Source organism: Scyliorhinus torazame, chromosome 3 (genome assembly GCF_047496885.1).
Source record: "Scyliorhinus torazame isolate Kashiwa2021f chromosome 3, sScyTor2.1, whole genome shotgun sequence".
Lineage (NCBI taxonomy): Eukaryota > Metazoa > Chordata > Chondrichthyes > Carcharhiniformes > Scyliorhinidae > Scyliorhinus > Scyliorhinus torazame.
The window spans coordinates 206,678,015-206,702,202 of NC_092709.1; the positions used below are offsets into that span (position 1 = coordinate 206,678,015).

The window sequence follows — 24,188 nt, forward strand, 5'->3', positions numbered from 1 at the left end:
TGCCTGTTTCTCTTGGACTTCCTGGTGGTCACCCATTCCCTTGCTTCTTCAAGAGCGGCACAGTGGCACAGTGGGTAGCACTGCTGCCTCACAGCTTCAGGGACCCGGGTTCAATTCTGGCTTCGGGTGACTGTCTGTGCGGAGTCTGCACTTTCTCCCCGTGACTGCGTGGGTTTTCTCCGAGTGCTCCGGTTTCCTCCCACAGTCCAAAGATATGCAGGTTAGGTGGATTGGCCATGATAAATTGCCCTTAATGTCCAAAAAGGTTAAGTGGGGTTACTGGGTTACGGGGATTGGGTGGAGGCATGGACTTAAGTAGGGTGCTCTTTCCAAGGGCTGGTGCAGACACGATGGGCTGATGGCTTCCTTCTGCACTGTAAATTCTATGATTCTATGTGCAGGTTAGGTGGGTTGGCCATGCTAAATTGCCCCTTAGTGTCCAAAAGCTTAGGTGGGGTTACAGGGATAGGGTGGAAGCGTGGGCTTAAGTAGGGTGTTCTTTCCAAGGGCCGGTGCAGAACGGTTGGGTCAAATGGCCTCCTCCTGCACTTTAAATTCTATGATCTAGGATCTAAGTCCCTTCAGCTGCGGTGTGACCGCCTCTCTAAACATGCAATCCATGATGCTCTCAGACTCTCTGAGCTGCCTAATTATTAAAGGGTTAATATTTGAAGTACATATAACCATTTTTATTTTGTTCAGCAGCATGGATATTTACACATTACCTGGTCAGCAGTTCATGTGAAGTATTTAGCAATCTGACTAAAATATATCTGCGAGGCTTGTAATATTGATGGCGCCAGCAAACATCAGTACTTCAGAGAAATGAATGGCTGCGTAGCAAGCAATTATTGATCTTTTTTTGTATTCTTTTACAGGATGTAGGTCACTGGCTTAGCCAGCAGTTTTAATGGCCTTCCATAATTGGCCTTTAGAAGGTGGTGGTGAGCCGCCTACTTGAATTGCTGCAGTCCATGAATGTACACCCCCAGTGCTGTTAGGGAGGGAGTTGTAATATTTTGACCCCGTGATAATGAAAGAACAGTGATATAGTTCCAAGTCAGGGTGGTGTGTGACTTGGTAGTGGTAGTGTTCCTATGCGTCTACTTGTCCTTCAAGGTGATAAAGTTCACAAGGTTTGAAGGTGCTGTCAAAGGAGCCTTGGTGAGTTCCAATAATACATCTTGTAGATTGTGTTAACCGTATGCAGGTCGTGGGAATTGTGGACACTGACTTAAACTATGGTTGTTGGGTTAGGAGGTGCTTGTTTAGAATCTGTAACTGTATAAATAAATGCTTTTGAAAGTGCATAAAGATTGGTTTCAGTTGTATCCATCGTCAAGTTACTTTCTGAACTATAACTCTCAACAAGAATTTGCACTTCAACTGAAGAAATGACAAGCCAATATACAAATTGCTGTAAATAGGGGTGTTTTTAATCCTATTGGTTGCGCACGTATGCAAGAATCTTTACGAAAGAGGCTCAACTTTTAGATTTTGAAGTCCATCTATGGCAACTATGGTGAAATCAGTGTACCCAAACAGGCGCCGGAATGTGGTGACTAGGGGATTTTCACAGTAACTTCATTGCAGTGTTGATGTAAGCCTACTTGTGACAATAATAAAGATTATTATTATTAAAATGTAAAATCTCAAATATACCATAACCTGAAAATTTAGTTTGTGTGCAAGTTGAGGGTAAATGGTGTATTGTAACTATTTTTCAAAACAGCAGCCACATGGCCATTTACCTTCATAATTCAGGATTAGCATATTTCGTTTCCTCAGTATCATCTCCCACCCACACAGCAGGTGCCTTATCGCTGTCTGCACAAGGTCAAAAGTTCAGGTTCATTTTAAAGTACTCCAGAAACTATTCACATGTTCACATGCAACACAAGGGAAATGGTTTTGACCTGGAAATTTTCTGTATCATTGGAGGCTTCTTGACTAGATGTCAGCAGGTTTAGTGATGGGGTGCATTCAAGCTGCAGGAAGCAAGGAGAAGATGGACTTTTTCACGCTTAGGAGCAGAGAAGCAACTGGTGCAACAAGGCTGAAAGGAAACAGTGGTCAGTGTGAATGAAGCCTGCACACCAAAAGCAGAAGATGTCAAAGCTGAAGAAAGCTGGTGAGGTAAAGCCATTGAAACATTCTCTATGCCAAGTGTTTTCTCAGTATACATGTTGCAAAGTGTTTCCTCATAATCTGATCCTCTTTTTCTGTTACCCCATCCGAAGAATTTATACACCTCACACCATGTGATTTGCAGCATGACATAAACTGTAGCTTATCTTTGCATTTGTCGCCATATTGAATTCTGGAAGAGATTACATAAAGCAAGTCCAACTAAAACAACCTGCTTACATTATGAATGTCCATTTACACAGTATGGGCTCTTGGTGGTTACATGTCCAATACTGATGTTTCTGTAGCTACGTCCCCTTGGTTAATGTCTGTATCCTGCTCTGGTCTAGATCATGGGCTCATTTAATTGTCCTCCAAGTAAAACAAAGTTGCAGAGCAAATAGCAGGTTACTCTTTTAAGATCCTAGTAGAGACATATTGTAAGGAATCCTTGATTTTCTTTGAGAAATCTGAAGTGCTAACTATATGATCTGTGATGCTCTTTACAGCTTCATTGGTCTTGTTTCAATTGTGCTCTTTTTGTATCTATGGATACTGTAATAGTATCATTATGAAAATCTGAAGAAGAAAACTTACATTGCTTTCCAATCTCCCTTGTCTTCAGGTAAGCCTGACAAAGATACGTGTCTTCAAATGAAAGTATTGTGCCTTCTTCTTAAGAAATTGCCTTTGATTGTGTGATTGTATTGGCAGACATTGACTAGCTATATAATGATGGAATCATATCCCTTACATTTTGTGTTGGTCATTGGTTAGTGAATGTTAGGATAATCATGCAGTATGGTGAAATTGGACAGACTCTCTTGGTGCCATTGCTGTTCAGTGAGAAAGGAAAAAAACTGTTAAACTTTCTGAAAAATGCTTCAGACATCTTTTCAGTAAATCTGTGGATAGAAAATTGAGAGTAATGCAGATGTGTGCTAAGTAAACTGGAAAGATAATGAGGTGTAAAAGTTGTGTCCTTGACTGCCACCAACAGTGCCATCCATATGGTGAAGATTGTCTGACAGTCTCCTTGAAGTAATCATCATTGTGGGTCTTAGATAGGGTTGTTCATGATCTGGGCTTAAAAATAATGATGAAGGTAAGACTATTGGTAATTTAACATTATACAAACTGTGTACCACACAAACTCAGCATGAAGTTTTACATAGAACCCACTCTCTCTTTGCTTTGTTGTCATCTGATCTTATGCCATTGATGATGAGTTTTATATATTTACATATTTAACATTAACTCTCAAAATTTTCTTCCAAGGGGTGGCCGGTGAGTGTGTGAAGTGTGGACGAGGGCCGACAAATCATGCGCACTGAGAAGTGGTGTTTAGGATGTTATCTAGTTTGTGGAGGTCAGGCCGGACCCAATGGTGGCAATCTTTGGGGTATCGGAAATGCCGGAGCTGCTGGAGTGGAAGGGGGCCGATGTTGTGGCCTTCGCCTCTCCAAATGCCTGGCAAAAGATCTTGCTGAATTGGAGGTTGATACGCCACCGGGGGTGGGGACTTGTACGATTTTCTCCGGTTGGAAAAGATTAGATTTTAGTTGAGGGGGTCAGCGGAGGGCTTCGAGGCATGGTGAGGCTGTTCATGACAATGTTTGAGGAACTGTTTGTTGCGGGGAGGGGGAAGGAAGGGTGGAGGAAGGGGGAGGGGAAGGTAGTGGATAAAAAGGGGGGGTAATTATACAAACTGTGGACTGAATTTGTGGAGTGTGTTTTTGTGTATGTTGCTTTTTTTGCAAATGTTTGGAATAAAATACATTTTTCAAAAAATAATAGCATCCAACATTTTCCCTCTGACAGATGTTGAGCTAACTGCCTTCATATTAACTCTGGTTCTTTTGCAAATTACCTTTGATTTGTGTCCACCCGTTACTGAAATTTCTGCCACTGGAAACAGTTCTTCCTTATTTTGTATCAAAACCCCAAATTTTTTAACACAGCTATCAAATCTCCACTTAACGTTTTCTTCTCTAAGGAGAACAATACCAGTTTATAAAGTTTCTCCACATAACTAGTGTCCGTCATCTCTGGGACCCCTTCCTAAAGGACCCCTGCCGACTATGGCAAGGTCTGAAAGACATAATGGGCTACAAGATGAAGGCATGTAAAATCACCGGCTCCAATGCACCCCTCCCTGATGAGCTCAACGCATTCTGTGCACGCTTTGAGCAAGAGGTCAGCGAGAACAAGCCCTCCACCCCAGAAGCCTCGGATGAACTTGTATCTGAGATCACCATTGCAGACGTCAGAGCAGCCTTCTCGAAGGTCAGCCCTCGGAAAGCCACTGGCCCGGATGGGGTACCCGGACAAGCACTCGGGTCTTGCGCAGATCAGCTGGCGGGAGTATTCGCAGACATCTTCAACCTCTCTTTACAACAATCTGAGGTCCCTATCTGCTTCAAGAAGACGACCATCATCCCTCTACCAAGAAAAAGCCAAGCAGCGTGCCTTTATGACTATTGTCCAGTGGCTCTGACATCCATCATCATGAAGTGCTTCGAAAGGTTAGTCATGGCACGAATCAATCCAGCCTCCCGGATTGCCTTGATCCACTACAGTTCGCCTACCGCTGCAACAGGTCGACAGCAGACACCATCTCCATGGCACTGCACTCTACCCTGGAACACCTAGATAACAAAGACACCTATGTCAGACTCCTATTTATCGACTACAGCTCAGCCTTCAACACCATCATTCCTACGAAACTCATCTCCAAACTCCGTGGCCTTGGCCTCGGCTCCTCCCTCTGCGACTGGATCCTGAACTTTCTAACCCACAGGCCACAATCAGCAAAGATAGGCAACAACACCTCCTCCACGATCATCCTCAACACCGGTGCCCCACAAGGCTGTGTCCTCAGCCCCCTACCATACTCCTTGTACACCTATGACTGTGTGGCCAAATTCCCCTCCAACTCGATTTTCAAATTTGCTGATGACACCACAGCAGTGGGTCGGATTTCAAACAATGACGAGACAGAGTATCGGAGTGAGATAGGGAATCTGGTGAACTAGTGTGACGATAATAATCTCTCCCTCAATGTCAACAAAATGAAGGAGATTGTCATCAACTTCAGGAAGCGTAGTGGAAAACATGCCCCTGTCTACATCAATGGGAACAAAGTAGAAAGGGTCGAGAACTTCAAGTTTTTAGGTGTCCAGATCACCAACAACCTGTCCTGGTCCCCCCATGCCGATACTATAGTTAAGAAAGCCCACCAGCGACTCTACTTTCTCAGAAGACTAAGGAAATTTGGCATGTCACCTACGGCTCTCACCAACCTCTACAGATGCACCATGGAAACCATTCTTCCTGGTTGTATCACAGCCTGGTATGAATCCTGTTCTGCCCAAGACCGCAGGAAATTACAAAAGGTTGTGAATGTAGCCCAATCCATCACACAAAGCAGCCTCACATCCATCGACTCTGTCTACAATTCCTGCTACCTCGGAAAGGTAGCCAGCATAATTAAGGACCCTTCGCACCCCGGACATACTCTCTTCCACCTTCTTCTGTCAGAAAAAAGATACCAAAGTTTGAGGTCATGTACCAACCGACTCAAAAACAGCTTCTTCCCTACTGCCATCAGACTTTTGAATGGACCTACCTCGTATTAAGTTGATCTTTTCTCTACACCTTGCTATAACTGTAACATTATATTCCAATTGATGTAGACAGGGGCATGTTCTCCACTACGCTTCCTGAAGTTGATGACAATCTCCTTCGTTTTGTTGACATTGAGGGAGAGATTACTATCGTCGCACTAGTTCACCAGATTCTCTATCTCATTCCTGTACTCTGCCTCGTCATTGTTTGAAATCCGACCCACTACTGTGGTGTCATCCTTCCTTCCCTATGTACAGTATGCATTGTTTGTACAGCATGCAAGAAACAATGCTTTTCACTGTATACCAATACATGTGACAATAATAAATAAATCAAATTAAAGTGTGGTGCTCGACATTGGTCACCATACTCGAGATTGGGTCTACATGTGTGTTAGAACCATAGAATTCCTACAGTACAGAAGGAGGCCATTTGGCCCATCGAGTCTGCACTGCCCCTCTGAAAGAGCACCCTACCTAGGCCCATCCCCCGCCCATAACCCACCTAACCTGCACATCTTTGGACTTTGGAAGGAAACCAGAGAACCCACGCAGACATGGAGAGAACGTGCAACCTCCACACTGACAGTGACCCAAGGCCGGAATTGAACCTAGCGCTATAAGGCAGCTTTGCTAACAACCACTGTGCCACCATTATAAAGGCTTAACACACAAAAACTTTCCTTTTGTATTCTAAGCCACTAATTATAAAGTCATGGATCTCATTTGCCATTGTAAGTCTTTTCAACTTACCCAGTACTTCGTGTCATCTAATTTTCAAAGATTAGACAACAAACCTGCTAACCTTTTGAAATGCACTTGTGATTTAGGTTGAAGTGCTTTCAATCAGTAATAAAATGCTGGCATCTAACTGACATTGTGTAAAATCAATACATGGTTGTGGCAGGCAGGAACCCAGAGTTCATCCCATTCCTTCACTTTCATGCTTCCTGCCCCCACTCTCGTCTAAAACCCGTTGGTGGGAGAGTGTGATATTCTAGCATATGTTCTGTCCACAATAAGCAAGACAAATTCAAGCTGGCAATTTACCACCCTACCAGCCTTCTCCCATTAGCAATGTGATGGAGGGGTTACTTTTCAATACTATCAAGGTGCACCTACTCACCAACAAGCTGTTCGTCAATGCTCAATTTGGGTCCCACCAGGACCACTCGGCTCAAGACCTTGGCCGGGATTCTCCCCTACCTGGCGGGGCAGGGTCGGGCAGCCCCAAAAGGTGCGGAGACTTCCGCACCTTTAGGGGCCAAACCCTCACCTTGCGGGGCTAGGCCCGCGCCAGAATGGTTTCCGCTCCACCGGCTGGCGGGAAAGGCCTTTGGCGCCACGCCAGCCGGGGCCGAAAGGTCTTGCTGGGCGACGCGGGTCCGCGCATGCGCGGGAGTATCAGCGGCTGCTGACGTCATCCCCGCGCGTGCGCTGGGGAGAGGGTCTCTTCCGTCTCCACCATAGTGAAGACCATGGCGAAGGCGGAAGAAAAAGAGTGCCCCCACGGCACAGGCCCGCCCGCAGATCGGTGGGCCCCGATCGCGAGCCAGGCCACCGTGGGGGCGCCCACTGTGGGGGCACCCCCCAGGTCAGATCACCCCGCGCCCCCCATCCCAGGACCCCGGAGCCCGCCTGCACCGCCTTGTCCCGCCGTTCAAAAGGTGGTCTAATCCATGCTGGCGGGACAGGCATTCCAGCAGCGGGACTTCAGTTCCAACGCGGGCCGGAGAATCGGCAGGGGTGGGCCCGCCGACCGGCCCGGCACGATTCCCGCCCCCGCCGACCTGCGCAGCCCGATTCCCGCCCCCGCCAAATCTCTGGTGGCGGAGACTTCGGGACACGGTGGGGGCGGGATTCACGCCAGCCCCCGGCGATTCTCCGACCCGGCGGGGGGTCAGAGAATCCTGCCCCTTATTACCTTGCTCCAATCATGGACAAAAGAGCTGAATTATAAGAGAGTTGAGGCTGGCTTCCTCTGCCAGTAAGGCAGTATTTATCTGACTGTGGCATCAAGGAGCCGAGTGGTCATGGATCAGCATTCACGTTGCACCACCCGCAATTACCCGGTAAAACCTAGGGAGGTCACTGGTCTGAAAAGCAAACTGCATTCAGCATTCTCAGGCTTCAAGAATCCCTGCATCAACATATCTAAAACCACCAGCAATATGAATTGCTGTAGATCCCTCACCATCGGACCTGCACTCTGCATCCTGCAACTTAATGTTGAGGGGCTAACTCATGCCAAATGACAACTAAGCAGCTTATTTATCAGCAACATGCAGCTAACATGATCTGTAGCCAAAAAACACATGTTCCATCCAACGAAGCTGAGAGATATAAGATTGTCGGCGTCGACCTGATATGTATGCTGCCCATCCAAAGCATGGGCTTGCCACATACGTTCAAATGACCATGACAAACAAAGCCTACTGTTACAATTCCCTTGGCTAGTGTGCGGTCAATTCCAGCCCCACTTGACCCGGAGTCACAACACTAGAGAGAGAGTGTTCTGGTCTTTGCTTGCAGCCTGTAATGGTTTTCCTGTAGATTCATTCATTCAGGTTCTCTGTAGCTTCAGGAATACAGCACTCACAGCCTTTCTGCAAAGGGAGAGAAAAGCAGATCCTTGTCGTTCTGTGTCTAGGACTCAACTGTTCCCTCAGGTCTCCGAGAGCCCGCCCACTGGGTTAGGATCCAATCACCAACTGTTACCAGGCAGGGTACAGCCTTTTGGTCAATTCATTGGCCACCAGCCAATCAATCAAATTGAGTCCCACCCCCATCTCTCTATCTTTCTCTGGTGCCAAAAGGTCTGAAGCTCCTGTTAAACAAGCAAAGGCTAGCAGAGTGTTCTCTCCTATAACTTCTGAGTTCATCATTCTCTCTGCTACTTGAATCATAGAATCACAGAAAATTCAGTGCAGAAGAGGTCCTCTGGCCCATTTAGTCTGTACTAACACATGAAAAACACCTGACCTACCTACCTAATCCCATTTGCCACCACTTGGCCCATAGCCTTGAATAGTATAACGTGCCAAGTGCTCATCCAGTTACTTTTTAAAGGATGGAAGGCAACCTGCCTCAATCACCCTCCAAGGCTTGACGTACTGATATATATCCATTAATCACCCATGGATCAAAAATTATAACAGCAAAATAAAAGGGGAAATAAGGGAATACGTTGATATCATCAAGGTCTCAATCTTATCCATGACCTCACACAGCTGGGAACTTTCCACTCTGCAAGATGGAGGCATGACTACTCACCTGACCTGTGCTGGGTCAACTCAACACATGGCAACCCACCCCCAACATCATGCTAAGTCTTGCATAGCTTCTCACTCAGCCAGCACAGACCAATCTGACCCACATCAGCCTTCAACTACATACCAGCAGCAGCTCAAAGAAGAAGCGGTGGAACCTACACAAAGCCAACTGGGAGAAATATCACAAAGTACTGGAATAAAGTATGGTAACGAAACCACCCTACCCTATCCCCACAGAGTAGGCATACAGCCACTTCTGCAAAGTCATCTACAAAGGGGTCACTAAATTCATCCCACAGGACTATCACCCAGTGTATACCCTCTGCCTCAAAGAGGAATGTGCTTCTCTCCTTCAAATCCATGAGAAACCGGTGACTCAGATGTAGCTGATCACTTGATGGGAGTCCTTGGACTCTGCAGACTGAACTGGATAGGAAGAGACAACCAGAAACTTAAGCTTCAGCCTAACTGGCCAGAAATGCTGGAGGCTCCAACGGTACCCTGGAGCAGCCCAGAAATCACTAACAGTAAGCCAACCATCAGTAAATACCAACAAAGTAGCGACCCATCTCCTCCATATGGGAAAGGTGCTCCAGGAGAAAGAAGTGGAAAAACAAATAAAGACTGAGTGGAGAGCCTTTCGAAGACATTACAATTTCAGATCATGCCCTGAACCTTTCACAACAGTGGAGTTGGACAGTGCTACAAAAAATCAAGCCCGTCACTGCTGTTGGCTGTGACAACATTTTACCCAAGTGCCTCGAACACCTTGGCCCATGAGCCCACTGCCAATTTGCTCAGTTCCTCACAAGGGTTATCTGCGAAGGAAAACTCCCTAAAACCTGATGCATGATCAAATTCACCGGCCTCCCAAAACCAGGGAAAGACCTAAACTTCAGGCTACTGACGCATGACTCCGCTCTCTGTGTGCTGCAAGGTCTTAGAGTGTCTCATCTTGCAACGAAGGCAGCCAGAGGTGGAGAAAATCTTGAAAGCTGTACATGCTGCTTTTCAGTGAGGGTGAAGCACATGCCCTAACCACCTTAATTGAAAATGGCTTTGAAAATAACCTCAAAACAGGTGCTGTCTTTCTCGGTCTCACTGTAACATACAACACAGTCTGGTGCACTGATCTCCTTGTCAAAATCTCAAGAGTTCTTCCATCATGGGTTGCTGACGCCATCCAATTATTACTCGGAAATAGATGGTTCAAGGTTCACATGGGTGATTAAATAATTGCCTGGAGGAAACAATCCAACTGGCTTCCCCGGGGAGCTGTTCCAGCCCCAACTCTTTTCAAACTCCATGTCAACAATTTGTCTCCAATTCTGTCTCGGAAGTTCATCAATGGTGATGATGTCTGCTGTGCCTCCCAGGCTTGGGCATTTTCTCAATTAGAGGCAACACTAAACAATGATGCTGCAAAGCTGGCCAGCTACTGCAACACATGGCACCTTCATTTCAGCAGCAACAAAACAGTCTCAAGTATATTCCACTTCCACAATGCCAGCGACAAGAGGGAACCCAACATTTCCTTGAATGGCAAGTGATTGAACCACAATCATCAATTGTTGCTCCTTTAAGGAAATAAATCTGCCATCCTTACCCAGTCTGGTCTAGATGTGACTCCAGCCCACTGCAGTGTGGTTGACTCTCAACAAGCCACTATATGGTCTAGCAAGACATTCAATTCAAGGGCAATTAAGGATAGGCAACAAATGCTGGCCTTGCCAGTGAAAGAATAAAAAAATGTAGTTATGGTGAATAGCTTAAATGCATAAAATGGAAAACTAAATAAGTGGTTAAGGGAGAAAAGAATCATGGGATAGTCTTGAGATGTCACTGAAAGTCTTCCTGAAAAATGTGACTGGAATTGGAGAGGTGGAGATTTGCAGGTTCACACATCTGAGGGCGTCATTCTCCGCCGGCGGGAGTCTCCGTTTTGCCGGCGCCCGGGGGTTTCCCGACGGCGTGGGGCTGCCCCACAATGGGAAACCCCATTGACCGGCCGGTGTAACGGAGCATCCCGCCGGCGGGTCGGGGCAGAAATGTGGCGGGGTCAGATTTTGGAACCTGTAGAAGAGTCATACTGACTCTGTTTCTCCCTCCGCAGATGCTGCCAGACCTGCTGTGTTTATCCAGCATTTTATATTTCAGATCTCCAGCATCTGAAGTATTTGATATTTACCTGTATCGATACACACGGCTCTCACCAACACACAATTGTGCTCACACACGAACATACACAGACACAAGCTCACACAATCATAGGCTCACATCTACCACACCCAGCAACATTCGAGTTCACATCTACCCACAGACGCTGACACAGACATGTTCACACACACGCTCATATCTAACCGCACAGGCTCAAACACAAAGATGGAACGCAGAGGCGCCGCTGTTCGCCTTGCCCCGAGAACTATTTTCCGTTTACACAGGACAACAGTGAGTAGGCCAATGTCTCCACTCGCCTCGCTCCCTCCAGGACGCTATATTAATGCAGATTTCATACCGTGTCCTATCTACTTCCCGCCAGCCGCTTGGCAGTGTCATAGATACTTCTCAGGAACGATCGCCTTCTGCTGGTCTCGAACATGGAGAAGGGCGCCAGTGTTCAGCAGTCGGTGCACAGTCTGTGGCAAGCACCACAGGGGACGGACGCAGCTTATATTATCCGTGCTGGACACATCAGAAATATTTCTCACTCACCCTTTTAAAACCAGGTTGATCCCGCAGATAGTTTTCACAATCTTGGCAATTCTTTGAAACTTCTGGTAACCTCGCTATAAGCAACAACACAGCACGGAATTAATCACAACAAATGTTTGACTTTAAAAACGCTACAGAGCATTTAATTGTATAAAGAAGCCGGGTGTTCAATTCCAACCTCAGTCTTGTCCAGGTACATCATGGTTCAGAGAACTGCGAGAGCAACTTTCCTCAAATCGCCAGCAGTAAGGTGCAGAATATGTTGTTGTCCATCCCTTCCGCATTTTTCATGCAAGTGGAAATACAATAGACCTTTGGCGCAACTGCCTGTCTAATAATATGAAAACCCCTCCAGCTCGGGTAATTCAATCTGACGAGTCCAGTTTCTCAAAGGCTCCCGTGTGCTCCAGCGCATTACATTTGGAACAATGTCAACCTGACCAAAACCGATTACAACAAAGGTGCGCCTGTTTCTGAAGGAGTTGAAACATTCTCGAGTCGCGCCAAATCCCAAACCGCCCACATGCTCCACTTCATTGCTCGCTTACTCATTTTGCCACCATTGTTCCAGATCTTTCACAGCAACACTTTAAAAAAAAATTTAGAGTACCCAATTCATTTTTTCCAATTAAGGGGCAATTTAGCGTGGCCAATCCACCTATGCTGCACATCTTTGAGTTGTGGGGGCGAAACCCATGCAAACACGGGGAGAATGTGCAAACTCCACACGGACAGTGACCCAGAGCCAGGACCTCCGTGCTGTGAGACAGCAGAGCAAACCACTACGCCAATTAGAGTTAACACAAAACTGCAAAGTTCTCTGAGGAATGCAGGCACCAACTTTTAACCTCAATTTAATTCTCCTTGGATGGTGGCCAACTGGACATGAATTTCCAGCATTTTCTGTTTAAATTCGAGAGCATTAAGATGATAATATTTTTAACTTCTGTTCTGTTTTTTCTCGCATTGCCATATTTCTGACATTAAAAAGCCACTTGCTCCAACCGCATAAGGCATGACGTGTGTCCATCTTGCAGTAGAGAGTGACTTGAATTGCACACAAGGGCAAAACCTGGTGCCAACCTGTTATCCAAATACCAAAGGGTTTACCACCCATTAGTCAGTTCAATGACTTGCTAGTGACTGTCCTTGTGAGGGAGAAGTTAAGACTTTGGTTCCAAGTTGGATCCAAGATCACAACCTTGACCATGGAATTAATAGTCAAATGCTGCCGACATTAAAATAAATGTAAAATTGACGATGTAAAATAAAAACAAAGTGGTGGGAAAACTCAGCAGGTCTGGCAGTATCTGTTGGAGAGAGAAATCAGGTTATAGAGTATATCGTTCCGAAGTACAATCACATTGGACTCAAAATGGTAACTGCCAGACCTAAATCATAGAATTTACAGTGCAGAAGGAGGCCATTCGGCCCATCGAGTCTGCACCGGCTCTTGGAACGAGCACCGTGCCCAAGGTCAACACCCCCACCCTATCCCCATAACCCAGAAACCCTACCCAAGACTAAGGGCAATTTTTGGACACTAAGGGCAATTTATCATGGCCAATCCACCTAACCTGCACATCTTTGGACTGTGGGAGGAAACCGGAGCACCCGGAGGAAACCCACGCACACACGGGGAGGATGTGCAGACTCCGCACAGACAGTGACCCAAGCCGGAATCGAACCTGGGACCCTGGAGCTGTGAAGCAATTGTGCTATCCACAATGCTACCGTGCTGCCCTTAAAAAACCTGCTGAGTTTTTTTTCACCAACACTTTGAGGGCTGGATTCTCCGCTGTCGGGATTCTCCATTGTGCCGGCAGCGCACCTACGCCCGGAATTACCCGACGGCGTGGGGCTGCCCACAATGGGATACCCCATTGGCCGGCTGGCGGGATGAAGAATCCCGCTACCAGCGTGGGCGCGCCGCACCAGAAAACGGATGCGGCGGGACAGAGAATCCCGCCCCCTATTTTCATTACCTTGATTATGGAGTTTGGATTCCCCAGTCAATCTTTCGTGCTAGACTTAGAGTCCTAGAGTTTTGCAGCACAGTAAGAGGCCTTTTGGACCATCGTGTCTGTGCCAGGGAACAAGCACCTATCTATTCTAGTCCCATTTTCCAGCATTTGGTCTGTAGCCTTCTATACCAGGGCCTTTCAAGTGCTCATATGAAGGTATCATCCTTCTGTAGTATCCGCAAATGTTGCCACAGTAATTTAAATTTCTGAATCAAATAATGTTGTGCATGACAGCGGCCCCAGCACAAATCCTTGTAGGCCATCACTTCCCAATTGTATTAGGTCCAAGAAATTTCCCAGTTTTCTCAGTTTTCCATTTTGTAGCTATTTTGAATTCGTTCTGTTAACTGAGTCTGGGCCCCTACCCTGATTTCATTTGCCCTGATTTTGGTCACAAGCCTCCAAAATGGCACCTTATCAAATAACTTCTGAAAGTCCATGTAGGTCTCCCATATTTCCTTTCTTGCACTTTATTTTTTTCAAGAATCCAATAAGGTGCCCTTTTGAGAAATCCATACTGACTATTAGATTCTTCCAATCTAGATGTTTTGTTCTTTGATCTATTCACAAACATTCTAGCATATTTCCTCCCACTGATAATAAACTACCATTCCCTGGTTTAGGTTATTCCCCTTTTTGAAACCAGATATCTGCAGTGAACCAGTCCTCTGCCACTATTCACTGTCCAGTCATTCTATTCATAGATACAAGTGCCTCTGTGATTTTCTCCCTTGTTTCTTTTTCGATCTAGGGTTGCAATCGATCTAGATGCAGTTTCTGCAGTGTTTTATCCTTCTGAAGTTTTGCTAGTTTGTCTTTCTATCATTGCAAATGAAATATCCCTCTTGACTTCTTCTATAGTTATCATTTACTTTGTTATCCTCTTCAGTGCAAACTGAAGCATAATATTGATTCCATATCCTTCCATTTTAGTATAATCTCCTACGGTAATTGTGCTCACCCCTGACTCCAACTCTATGATTATTGTTCTTTTGATGCTTCCATGCCTGTATAATGCAACATTTTAATAGTCTGCGATACTTTTATGTTTATTTATCCTTTTTAATTTACTTCCTGGGCTCATCGTAACTCCATTTGCCATCCTCGGCTTTGTTTTTTTGTGTACTTTGTAAATGCCCTTTTCTTTAGGTTCAGTATTATCCTCACTTATGCATTTATCCATGTCATCCCACTTTTGGCTAATTTGTCATTATTTTTAGTATGTTATACTTATCCTGAATTTTATTGATCTCTGGTTTGCATAGTGTCGTTGTTCTATGTCTTTGTTTCTCAATATTTGTCTTTCATTTCCTAAGCCTAGCCCAAATTTATATCAGCACGGCGTGTTTGTTTCTCTGAGAGATCCTGTCAGTGACTTTACTACTATTTTTATTCAACTTTGAATAATGTGCAGTTTTGGACTAGGGGAATGGACTTCCCCATGTGAATGCTTCCATTCCTGTGCATTCCAGATCATAATAACGCACTGTGTTAAAAAAACTCACGGACTGTTTTTTTATAACCAATTATCTTAATTCTGACTCCTCTGATTACAGACCCTCCTGCAAGTGGAAACAGTTCGTCTCCATCTTCTACTCTATCAAGTATCTCAGAACTTTGAATATCTCTATTAAATCTATACCAAACCTCTTGGCTCTAAGGAAAATAATTCCAGCTTCTCCAGTGAAACCTCCAACACAATAACACCGTTCTTAATATTTGGTGGCCAGAATTGGACACAATGATCTAGCTGCAGCCTAACTAATATATAAAGATTTATCACAACTTCCTCGCTTTTGTACTATAAGTCTCTTTTTATAAAATCAAGCATCCTATATATGGGGCTGGATTCTCCAGTCCCCAACACCGGAACCGAGGGCGTCATTCTCCGACCCCCCAGAGGGTCGGAAAATGGCCGTTGGCCGCCGTGAATCCCGCCCCCGCCGGTTGCCGAAGTCTCCGAAGGGAGAAAAGTCGGCGGGGCGTTAATGGCGCCGCTGCCGCGGAGAATATCACGGGTCTGCGCAAGTCAGCCGATTTGCAGGCTGCCGATATTCTCCCTTCCGGATGGGCCGAAACCCGTCGACGTGATGACCGTTCACGTCGACGTGAATCAAACCTCCTTTTCATCGGCGTGACCCGGTGCTCCAGGCTCACGCCGACCAGCGTGGAGGTGAGTGATGGCCTGGGGGGTTGGCTCTGGGTAGGCAATGGCGTGGCCGCAGTCTGATTGCGTGAGGAGAGGTGTGTCTCGGGTTGTGTGTGTGTGTGTGTGCGGCGGGGGGGGGGGGGGGGGGGGGAGGTGGTGGTTAGGCTGGGCTCCGGGGGAGTGCCGGGAGGGGGTCCTTGCCGGGGTGGAGGTTGGGGGGGGGGTCCGTGCCGGGGTGGAGGTTGGGGGTTGGGGGGGGGGGTCCGTGCTGGGGTGGAGGTTGGGGGAGGGTCCGTGCTGGGGTGGAGGTTGGGGGGGGGGTCCGTGCTGGGGTGGAGGTTGGGGGGGGGTCCGTGCTGGGGTGGAGGTTGGGAGGGGTCCATGCTGGGGTGGAGGTTGGGGGGGGTCCGTGCTGGGGTGGAGGTTGGGGGGGGTCCGTGCCGTGCCGGGGTGGAGTTTGGGGGTTGGGGGGGGTCCGTGCTGGGGTGGAGGTTGGAGGGGGGGGTCCGTGCTGGGGTGGAGGTTGGGGGGGGGTCCGTGCTGGGGTGGAGGTTGGGGGGGTCCTTGCTGGGGTGGAGGTTGGGGGGTGTCCGTGCCGTGCCGGGGTGGAGGTTGGGGGTTGGGGGGGGGTCCGTGCTGGGGTGGAGGTTGGGGGTTGGGGGGGGGTCCGTGCTGGGGTGGAGGTTGGGGGGGGTCCGTGCTGGGGTGGAGGTTGGGGGGGGTCCGTGCCGTGCAGGGGTGGAGGTTGGGGGGGGGTCCGTGCCGTGCCGGGGTGGAGGTTGGGGGTTGGGGGGGGGGGTCCGTGCTGGGGTGGAAGTTGGGGGGGGGGTCCGTGCCGAGGAGGGGGATGGGAGGGCAAGTGAGTTGGTCCACCTGGCCAGGTGCCAGCCTCCAACAGTTGGCCCATGCGGTCCATGCCACCTGGCTGGGGGGAGGAGGGGATATGGGCAATGATGGCATGTCGTCGTTCCCCTCCCCCCCACCAGGCCGTCATGTTTTCAGATCATCCAGCGATGTTGGCCGCTGTGGTGGCAGCCGCTCATGTCTATGTTGCCCTGGATGAGGAGGAGGAGGAGGAGGAGGAGCGTGCCAGAGAGGCGGCGCAGGCTGCCGCAGAGGGGCAGGCGGCATGGAGGGACACCTGACCGACAGGACGAGGAGGGGGAGGAGGACGTCGCGGCCCCACGGCAACGGAGGCACCCGAGGGCGCCCCGTGTGTACCGGCCCCGGCAGTCATACCAGGACCTCACGGACCGGGAATGCAGGAGGAGACTCCGGATGAGCCGGGAAACCGTGGCACACATCTGCCACCTGCTGGCACACCTGTCACCGCGTGGCACTGGCGGGGGACACCCTCTCCCCGTGTCCGTCAAGGTTACGGTGGTCCTGAACTTTTATGCAACGGGGTCATTCCAGGCACCGAGTGGGGACCTGTCCGGCATATCGCAGACATCGGTGCACCGGTGCATCCGGGCAGTGACAGATGCCCTATATGCCATGGCGCACCGCTACATCCGCTTCCCCGTGGACCGGGCCAGCCAAGATGCCCGGGCCGTGGGCTTCTCTGCCGTGGCCGGGTTCCCCATGGTCCAGGGCGCGATCGATGGGATGCACGTCGCCGTGCGGCCACCTGCAAATAACAGGGCCGTGTTCACTAATAGGAAGGGGACCTATTCGATGAACGTACAGGTGGTCTGCGACCACCGCATGATGATCCTGCACGTCTCGCCCGTCACCCAGGCAGTGTACACGACTCATTCGTGTTGTCGCGGTCATCCATCCCCGGCATGTACGAGGGACGCCATCCCCGGCTGAGGGGCTGGTTGCAGGGCGACAGGGGCTACCCATTGCGATCGTGGCTGATGACGCCTATACGGAGGCCACGCAATGAGGCGGAGAACCGCTACAATGATGCCCATGTAGCGACAAGGGGAGTGATCGAGAGGTGCTTTGGCGTGCTGAAGATGCGTTTCAGGTGCCTGGACCTCTCTGGGGGCGCCCTCCAGTATCGGTCAGATAGGGTCGGCAACATCATTGTGGTGTGCTGCGACCTGCACAACATAGCCCAGCAGAGGGGCGATGTGCCGCAGGCAGAGGAGGGCGGAGTGGAGGAGCAGCAGGAAGAGGCCCAGTCCTCCCCAGATGAGGGGGATGGGGGCAATGGTCAGGGCAGACGGGGTAGACACAGGCGGGTGGCTGTCCACCGTTACCGGCTGGCCCAGCGGGCACGGGACAGACTGATAGACGACCGCTTCACTGACTAGATGGGCGTGGGAATCGGGTAGTATGGCCACAGACCGCACACCATGGCAACAGCCGACCACCCACACCCCCCACCCATCCACCCACCCAGCACCCTCACCCCCCTCCCCAACCCCACCCACCCCACCCGCATGCACACCACCCCCCCCCCCCATTGCCGATCCACCGGCGGCACAACGGGCCGGGCTCACACAGTTGCGGGTGGACGTGTGTCTATCACAGGCCATGGAGGATGATAACAACCCGTCCTGCGATGAGCTCCTGGCTCCACATCGTTGGACTATGCCTGACCCATGGCCACAGTACCACCATCCACCCGGACCATCCCTGCATGCGGCTGTGACACTGCAGCGCATGGTCCCGTCCTCTGCCCGGGGATGTTGATGGCGGCCCAGGGGGAAGGGGGCAGACTCACCTGGGGCTGAGGTAAGACCACCCCTCACACACACACTTGCGCTCAACGTACATGACACCCCCGCACACTTTGGACAGAGCACAAAGGCATCTTCGGTAGGTGTAACATTGACTTTAATAACCAAAGGAGTTCATGCACGTGCCCTAGCCCCTAAAACTCATCTGTGCCCTGCACCCGTGCCAACTTACTCAGTGTCTAATTGTTTGGCCTTATGGGCCCTTTGACTACATCTACGTGGTTCCCCAGACGGTACAGCAGAACTGGAGGTGGACTCCTGTGATTCCTGCCCTCTGACACTGGATCCCTTTGGCGGCCGTTTCCTGGGGCGTCCTGGCCTAGATGGGCCAGGCTGCGGCCCGGGCGACTGGGATGGCGAGCTGCCAGCCTGTCCTGCCCGTTGCCCACCCGATGCACCTGGGACGGAAGGGGGGGAGTCCGAGGTGTCGCGGTGTACCGGGACCTCCCCTACAGAGGGAGCCGGGACGGACCACACCACCTCCTCCTCCCTCGGGGTGCCCGATGGCCCCCAGGCCTCTACATGGGTGGGGGATGCGAACGGACTGGCCATCCGACGCCCCCCCGACATCTGGCGCTGCCAGTCCTGGAGGCCCATGCTGGTATCGACAGGGGTCTGCAGGTTTGCAGCCATGGAGCCCAGGGGGTTGGCAAACCCCGTCTGTGACAGTGCGATGCCGGCTCGCACATGGCCACTGGCGCCGATGCCCTCAGCGATGGCCTGCAGAGACTGGGCCATGGCCTGCTGAGACTGGGCCATGGCCTGCAGAGACTGGGCTATGGCGTTGAGCGCCTCTGCCATCTGGCGCTGGCACTGGCTCATGGCCTCCTGTGAGAGGGCAGCCATTTCCTGGGCCACAGACGCCGCCTGCACGGAAGGCCCCAGGCCTCGCAAACCGTTCCCCATGTCTGACACCGTCGCACCCATTGCCTCCACCGCGGACGCCACCCGTGCGGTGTCAGCCTGGGTGGCACGCATGACCGGCACCACTCCCAGCTCCTGGACGCGGGTGGACTCCTCCACCTGCGACCTCAGCCGCCGCAAGCCGCCCGTCACCCTCTTCGCTCGTCTCCGGGTCGGTGGTTGCATCGGATCTATGTGTGGGTGTGGTAACTGCAGGAACCCGGGATCCATCTGGGCGGCAGATGTTCGCTTGGGCTGGGCTGCCCTCCGACCGCCCGGTCCCTCTGCTGCTCCTACCTCCACCTGCTGTACCGGGACGGCTGTGTTGTGCGCACCAGTGAGTGTACCAGACGCCTCATCACTAAAGTGCCCAACCGTGGTGAGTGTTTCTGCGATGGTGGAGGGTGTTGGTGACAGCAGTGGCGTTGTGTCGTGCTCTTCGTCCCACTCTGAGTCCATGGCACTTTGGGGTGGGGGTTCGTCTCCACCCATCCACTCTGAGTCACTGTCCGGTATTTTGTCTTCCTGGGTAATGCTGTCCCGGGTAGGGGTGTCCTGGGTAGTGCTGTCCCGGGTAGGGGTGTCCTGGGTAGTGGTGTCCTGGGTAGTGGTGTCCTGGGTAGTGGTGTCCTGGCTCGGATGTGACGGGGGCCTGTGGCTGCCCCCCTCGTCGCTGGGTGGTCGCTCCCGCACGTGACGGGGGTGTCGTCTCCCTGTTGCTCCAGGTCTCTCCGTCTCCCGTGGTGTGCGAGGGGCATCCTGCGGGCGTCGCATGCTGGAGGGTCCGGGTCTCTCCGTCTCCCGTGGTCTCCGAGGGGCATCCTGCGGGCGTCGCATGCTGGAGGATCCGGGTCTCTCCGTCTCCCGTGGTCTCCGAGGGGCATCCTGCGGGCGTCGCATGCTGGAGGGTGCGGGTCTCTCCGTCTCCTGTGGTCTCCGAGGGGCATCCTGCGGGCGTCGCATGCTGGAGGGTGCGGGTGTCTCCGTCTCCTGTGGTCTCCGAGGAGCATCCTGCAGGCGTCGCATGCTGGAGGGTGCGGGTCTCTCCGTCTCCCGTGGTCTCCGAGGGGCATCCTGCGGGCGTCGCATGCTGGAGGGTGCGGGTCTCTCCGTCTCCTGTGGTCTCCGAGGGGCATCCTGCGGGCGGTCTGCATCTGCGGGGATGGGTGCCTGGACGTTTGGTCCTGCGATACACAATGAAGTATGCATGGTTAGACATCAGGCAGTGATCAGGTGATACGGGGGAGGGGGATATAGGGGAGGGGGGATATGGGGACGGGCTGTCGGTGGCTCACTCGCTAGTACGCCCCCGACCTCTGCATCAGCAACCTCCCGGTCCTCAGGTCCGCCAGCCAGTTCCAGGGCCCTTTCCTCGTGTACGGTCAGTGGCCTCTCATCAGCGGGCCCTCCTCCAGTCCTCACATGCTCCTTATTGTTGTGTGCGCGCTTCTCCTGTGGGGGGGGGGGTGCAGGGGTAAAAGGCAACAGTGTTAGGCAGGTATATGAAGCACGCCATCGGTTGCGCGTGCATTGCAGAGGTTAAGGTTAGGGCTGGATTCACTTGGGGATATGGGGGATATGGGGGAGGGGGGATATGGGGGAGGGGGGATATGGGGGAGGGGGGATATGGGGGAGGGGGGATATGGGGGATATGGGGAGGGGGGATATGGGGGAGGGGGATATGGGGGAGGGGGGATAGGGGGGATATGGGGGAGGGGGGATATGGGTGATATGGGGAGGGGGGGATATGGGGAGGGGGGATATGGGGGCTATGGGGGAGGGGGGGATATGGGGGAGGGGGGATATGGGGGAGGGGGGATCTGGGGAGGGGGGATATGGGGGAGGCTCACCCTGCCTGCTCTGACGAGGTCGTTCACCTTCTTGTGGCACTGGGTGCCTGTCCGTGGTGTCAGGGCCACAGCGGTGACAGCCTCTGCCACTTCCCTCCACAGATGCCGGCTGTGGCGTGGGGCAACTCTGCGGCCGTGCCCGGGATACAGGGCGTCCCTCCTCTGCTCCACCGCGTCCAGGAGCGCCTCCACATCGTGTGACTCGAACCTCGGGGCTGAGCGACGGCCAGCCATCCAGTCGGGTGTTGCGGTCGGGTGGGGGAGAGCAGCGCGGCCTCATGAGCCGTCACGCCGTGCAGCGCGTATGACGCTGCATGGCGTGAACCACTGCGCAAGCGCGGATCCCGTTACGTCGCTGCTAGCCCATTTCGGGCCGGAGACTATCGACCCATTTTTCCGACGTGACACAAGTCGGATTTGCGCCGTTTTTTGCGCCGATCGGCGGACTTTCCGCCGATAACGGAGAATTTCGCCCCGAGTTCGGCAACGGGTGGAGAATCCCCGATGTTACCAAAATCGGGGGCGGTGCCGCTTTTGCGATGCTCCGCCCCTGAAAAGTGGCATATGCCGGACGCCGTATCCACGACCTCCGAACGTTGGCTGAGGCACAGCCGGCGATGCTCCGTTACCGACCGGCCGAGTTCCCGTCGGCGTGGGTCGCTCATGGTCTCACCCATCGGGAACACAGTGTGGCGGCTGCGGACTCAGTCCAGCGCCGCCACAGTCGGGGGAGGGCTTATCCACTGGCAGGGAGGGACATAATCAGTGCTGGGGGCTCCATGGGGAGCACTCCGGGACGTGCGAGCCGGCCGAAGGGGGGACTATTTTTGCAAGCTTGGTCCGCGTGCGGCATCCGCCATGAAGCATGGCGCGGCTGCTGCAGGCTGCCGCTATGCGCGGCCATGGACGCGGCAACTCTCCAGGCCATATTGGCAGCTACAGCTGGGAGCTCTACGCTGCCTGACTGCTAGCCACCCCCCCCCCCACCTCTCCTTCCCCCGGAACAGGGAATCGGTGGCCGTTGGGCGGCAGTTTTCCTGGCGTAAAACGCCACCGTTTTCATACTGGCGTGGGAACATAGTCTCCAGAACGGAGTATCCAGCCCATGCTGTTTCGCAGTCTTAGCAACTCGTTCTGCCTCTCAAAGATTTACTAATACAAATCCCCACTAGTTTGAACTAAGAGTGGAGGTACAGTAGGGGGTCATATGCAGCTAAATATAGAAAAAAAAACAAATCAGTTTGCAAGCCAGAATAGATAGACATGTTAAGGCACAAAGGGAATATGACAAGGCTGAATGGTATTCATTTTAATGCAAGATGCCTTACAGGTAAAGCCGATGAACTGAGGGTGTTGATTATCACATAGGAAAATGATATTACTGCTATCACAGAGATATGGTTGAGGGAGGGTCAGAACTGGCAGCTCAATATTTCAGAGTATAGAATCTTCAGATGAGCTGGGGGTATAAAACAGGAGGTGGATTTGAAATATTGATCAAGAAATCAATTACTGCAGTGAGGAAAGGTGATATCTGAGCAGGCTTCCCAGTTGGGTAGAACGTAAAACCAAAAAGGGAGCAATCACGTTGCTGGGATTTTGCATTAGACCAGGCATTGTCAAAGTCGGAGGCGCAACCTGCGGCTGGGTCGCGGGTGGGTTTCGGGAGGGTCGCGGAGCCGTCCGTCGTGGCGCTCCCGATTGCGCTAATCCACACGCAACAGCCACAGCAGCCAGTTTTTAATAATGCCGGCTGCCACCAGCCTTCAAAATGGCCACGAACCTATAAACAAATGCGGCCGCACTGCGCAGATTTTAAAAATCTGTCGCAGCCTTTTTGAAGGCCTCAGCAGCCGGCATTATCTGCAAAAAGTTCGGGGAGAATGATGTGATTGGTTGCTTTCTGAACTTTGATGCTGATGAAGTGGAAGTCTTTTAGTCCAAGAATGGCGAGTGATCCAACGATGGTTTCACCACAGCTGTAACTTCAACCAAGAGATGTCAACTTTTTTAATCTTGATTTTTAAACATTCCGAAACAAAGTGCCTGGGAGCTTTATCAATTAATTGATTTTTAAGTGTCTTTTATTTTTTTTCCATTTTTAATTGTAATGTTTAGGTGAAATGTGGTGAACCTCCAATTTCTAGAGGATAAAAACACTTTCAGTTTCAGCATTTTTTTCCTGTTAAACTTTATCAAATAAAACCCCTCCTGAACTTGTAAAAAAAAAGCCAGCTGCTGTGGCTGTTGCCCGCGAATTTGCGCAATCAGAGACGCAGAAGATTATTTTTTAAATTCTATGTAATCTTCCTGCCTGAAGGGAGGCAGAGAGCAGGACACACCCCCTGAACATTGACATCACGTGCTTTGGGCGCGATTGCGATTCCTCCATTTTGTCAGCAGCAAACAAGGTAAGAGAAAATGGTGGGTCGCGAAGGTCAGTCGGTGTGGGCCGCGAAGGTCGGTCGGCGTGGGTCGCGAAGGTCAGCCGGCGTGGGTCACAAAGGTCAGCCGGCATGGGTCGGGAAGGTCGGCCACTGTGGGTCGCGAAGATCGGCCAGCGTGGGTCGCGAAGGTCGGCCGGCATGGGTCCCGAAGGTTGGCTGGCTGGTAAAAATGGGTCCCCGGAAAAGAAGTTTGAAAAACACTGCATTAGACCTCCAAACAGTCATAGAGAGATAGAAGAGCAGCTATGTGAGCAGAGAACTGTAAAAACAATTGGATAATAATAGTAAGGGATTTCAACTTCCCCAATATTAATTGGGAGGGGCAGAGTGTGATGCACGATCAATTGCACAAAGACTAAAGCTGGGTACAACTGTGGCTTTATTA

At 51.1% G+C, this 24,188-nt stretch overlaps 1 protein-coding gene across 2 annotated transcripts in view; it reads right to left on the reverse strand.

Annotated features, from left to right (window-relative positions):
• LOC140408913 (uncharacterized) overlaps positions 1-12,222 on the reverse strand; it is a 299,625-nt gene extending 287,403 nt beyond the window's left edge. The window contains exons 1-2 of one of the 2 annotated variants that reach the window (XM_072496790.1): positions 11,916-12,222; positions 11,738-11,811 (exon numbers count right to left, since the gene is read on the reverse strand). In XM_072496790.1, the coding sequence (XP_072352891.1) occupies positions 11,738-11,811; positions 11,916-11,939 (98 nt within the window). In that variant the 5' untranslated portion in view covers positions 11,940-12,222. The remainder of the gene's footprint in view (positions 1-11,737; positions 11,812-11,915) is intronic. The other variant, XM_072496791.1, reaches the window with a different exon arrangement.
• Between the last annotated feature and the right edge of the window lie 11,966 nt (positions 12,223-24,188).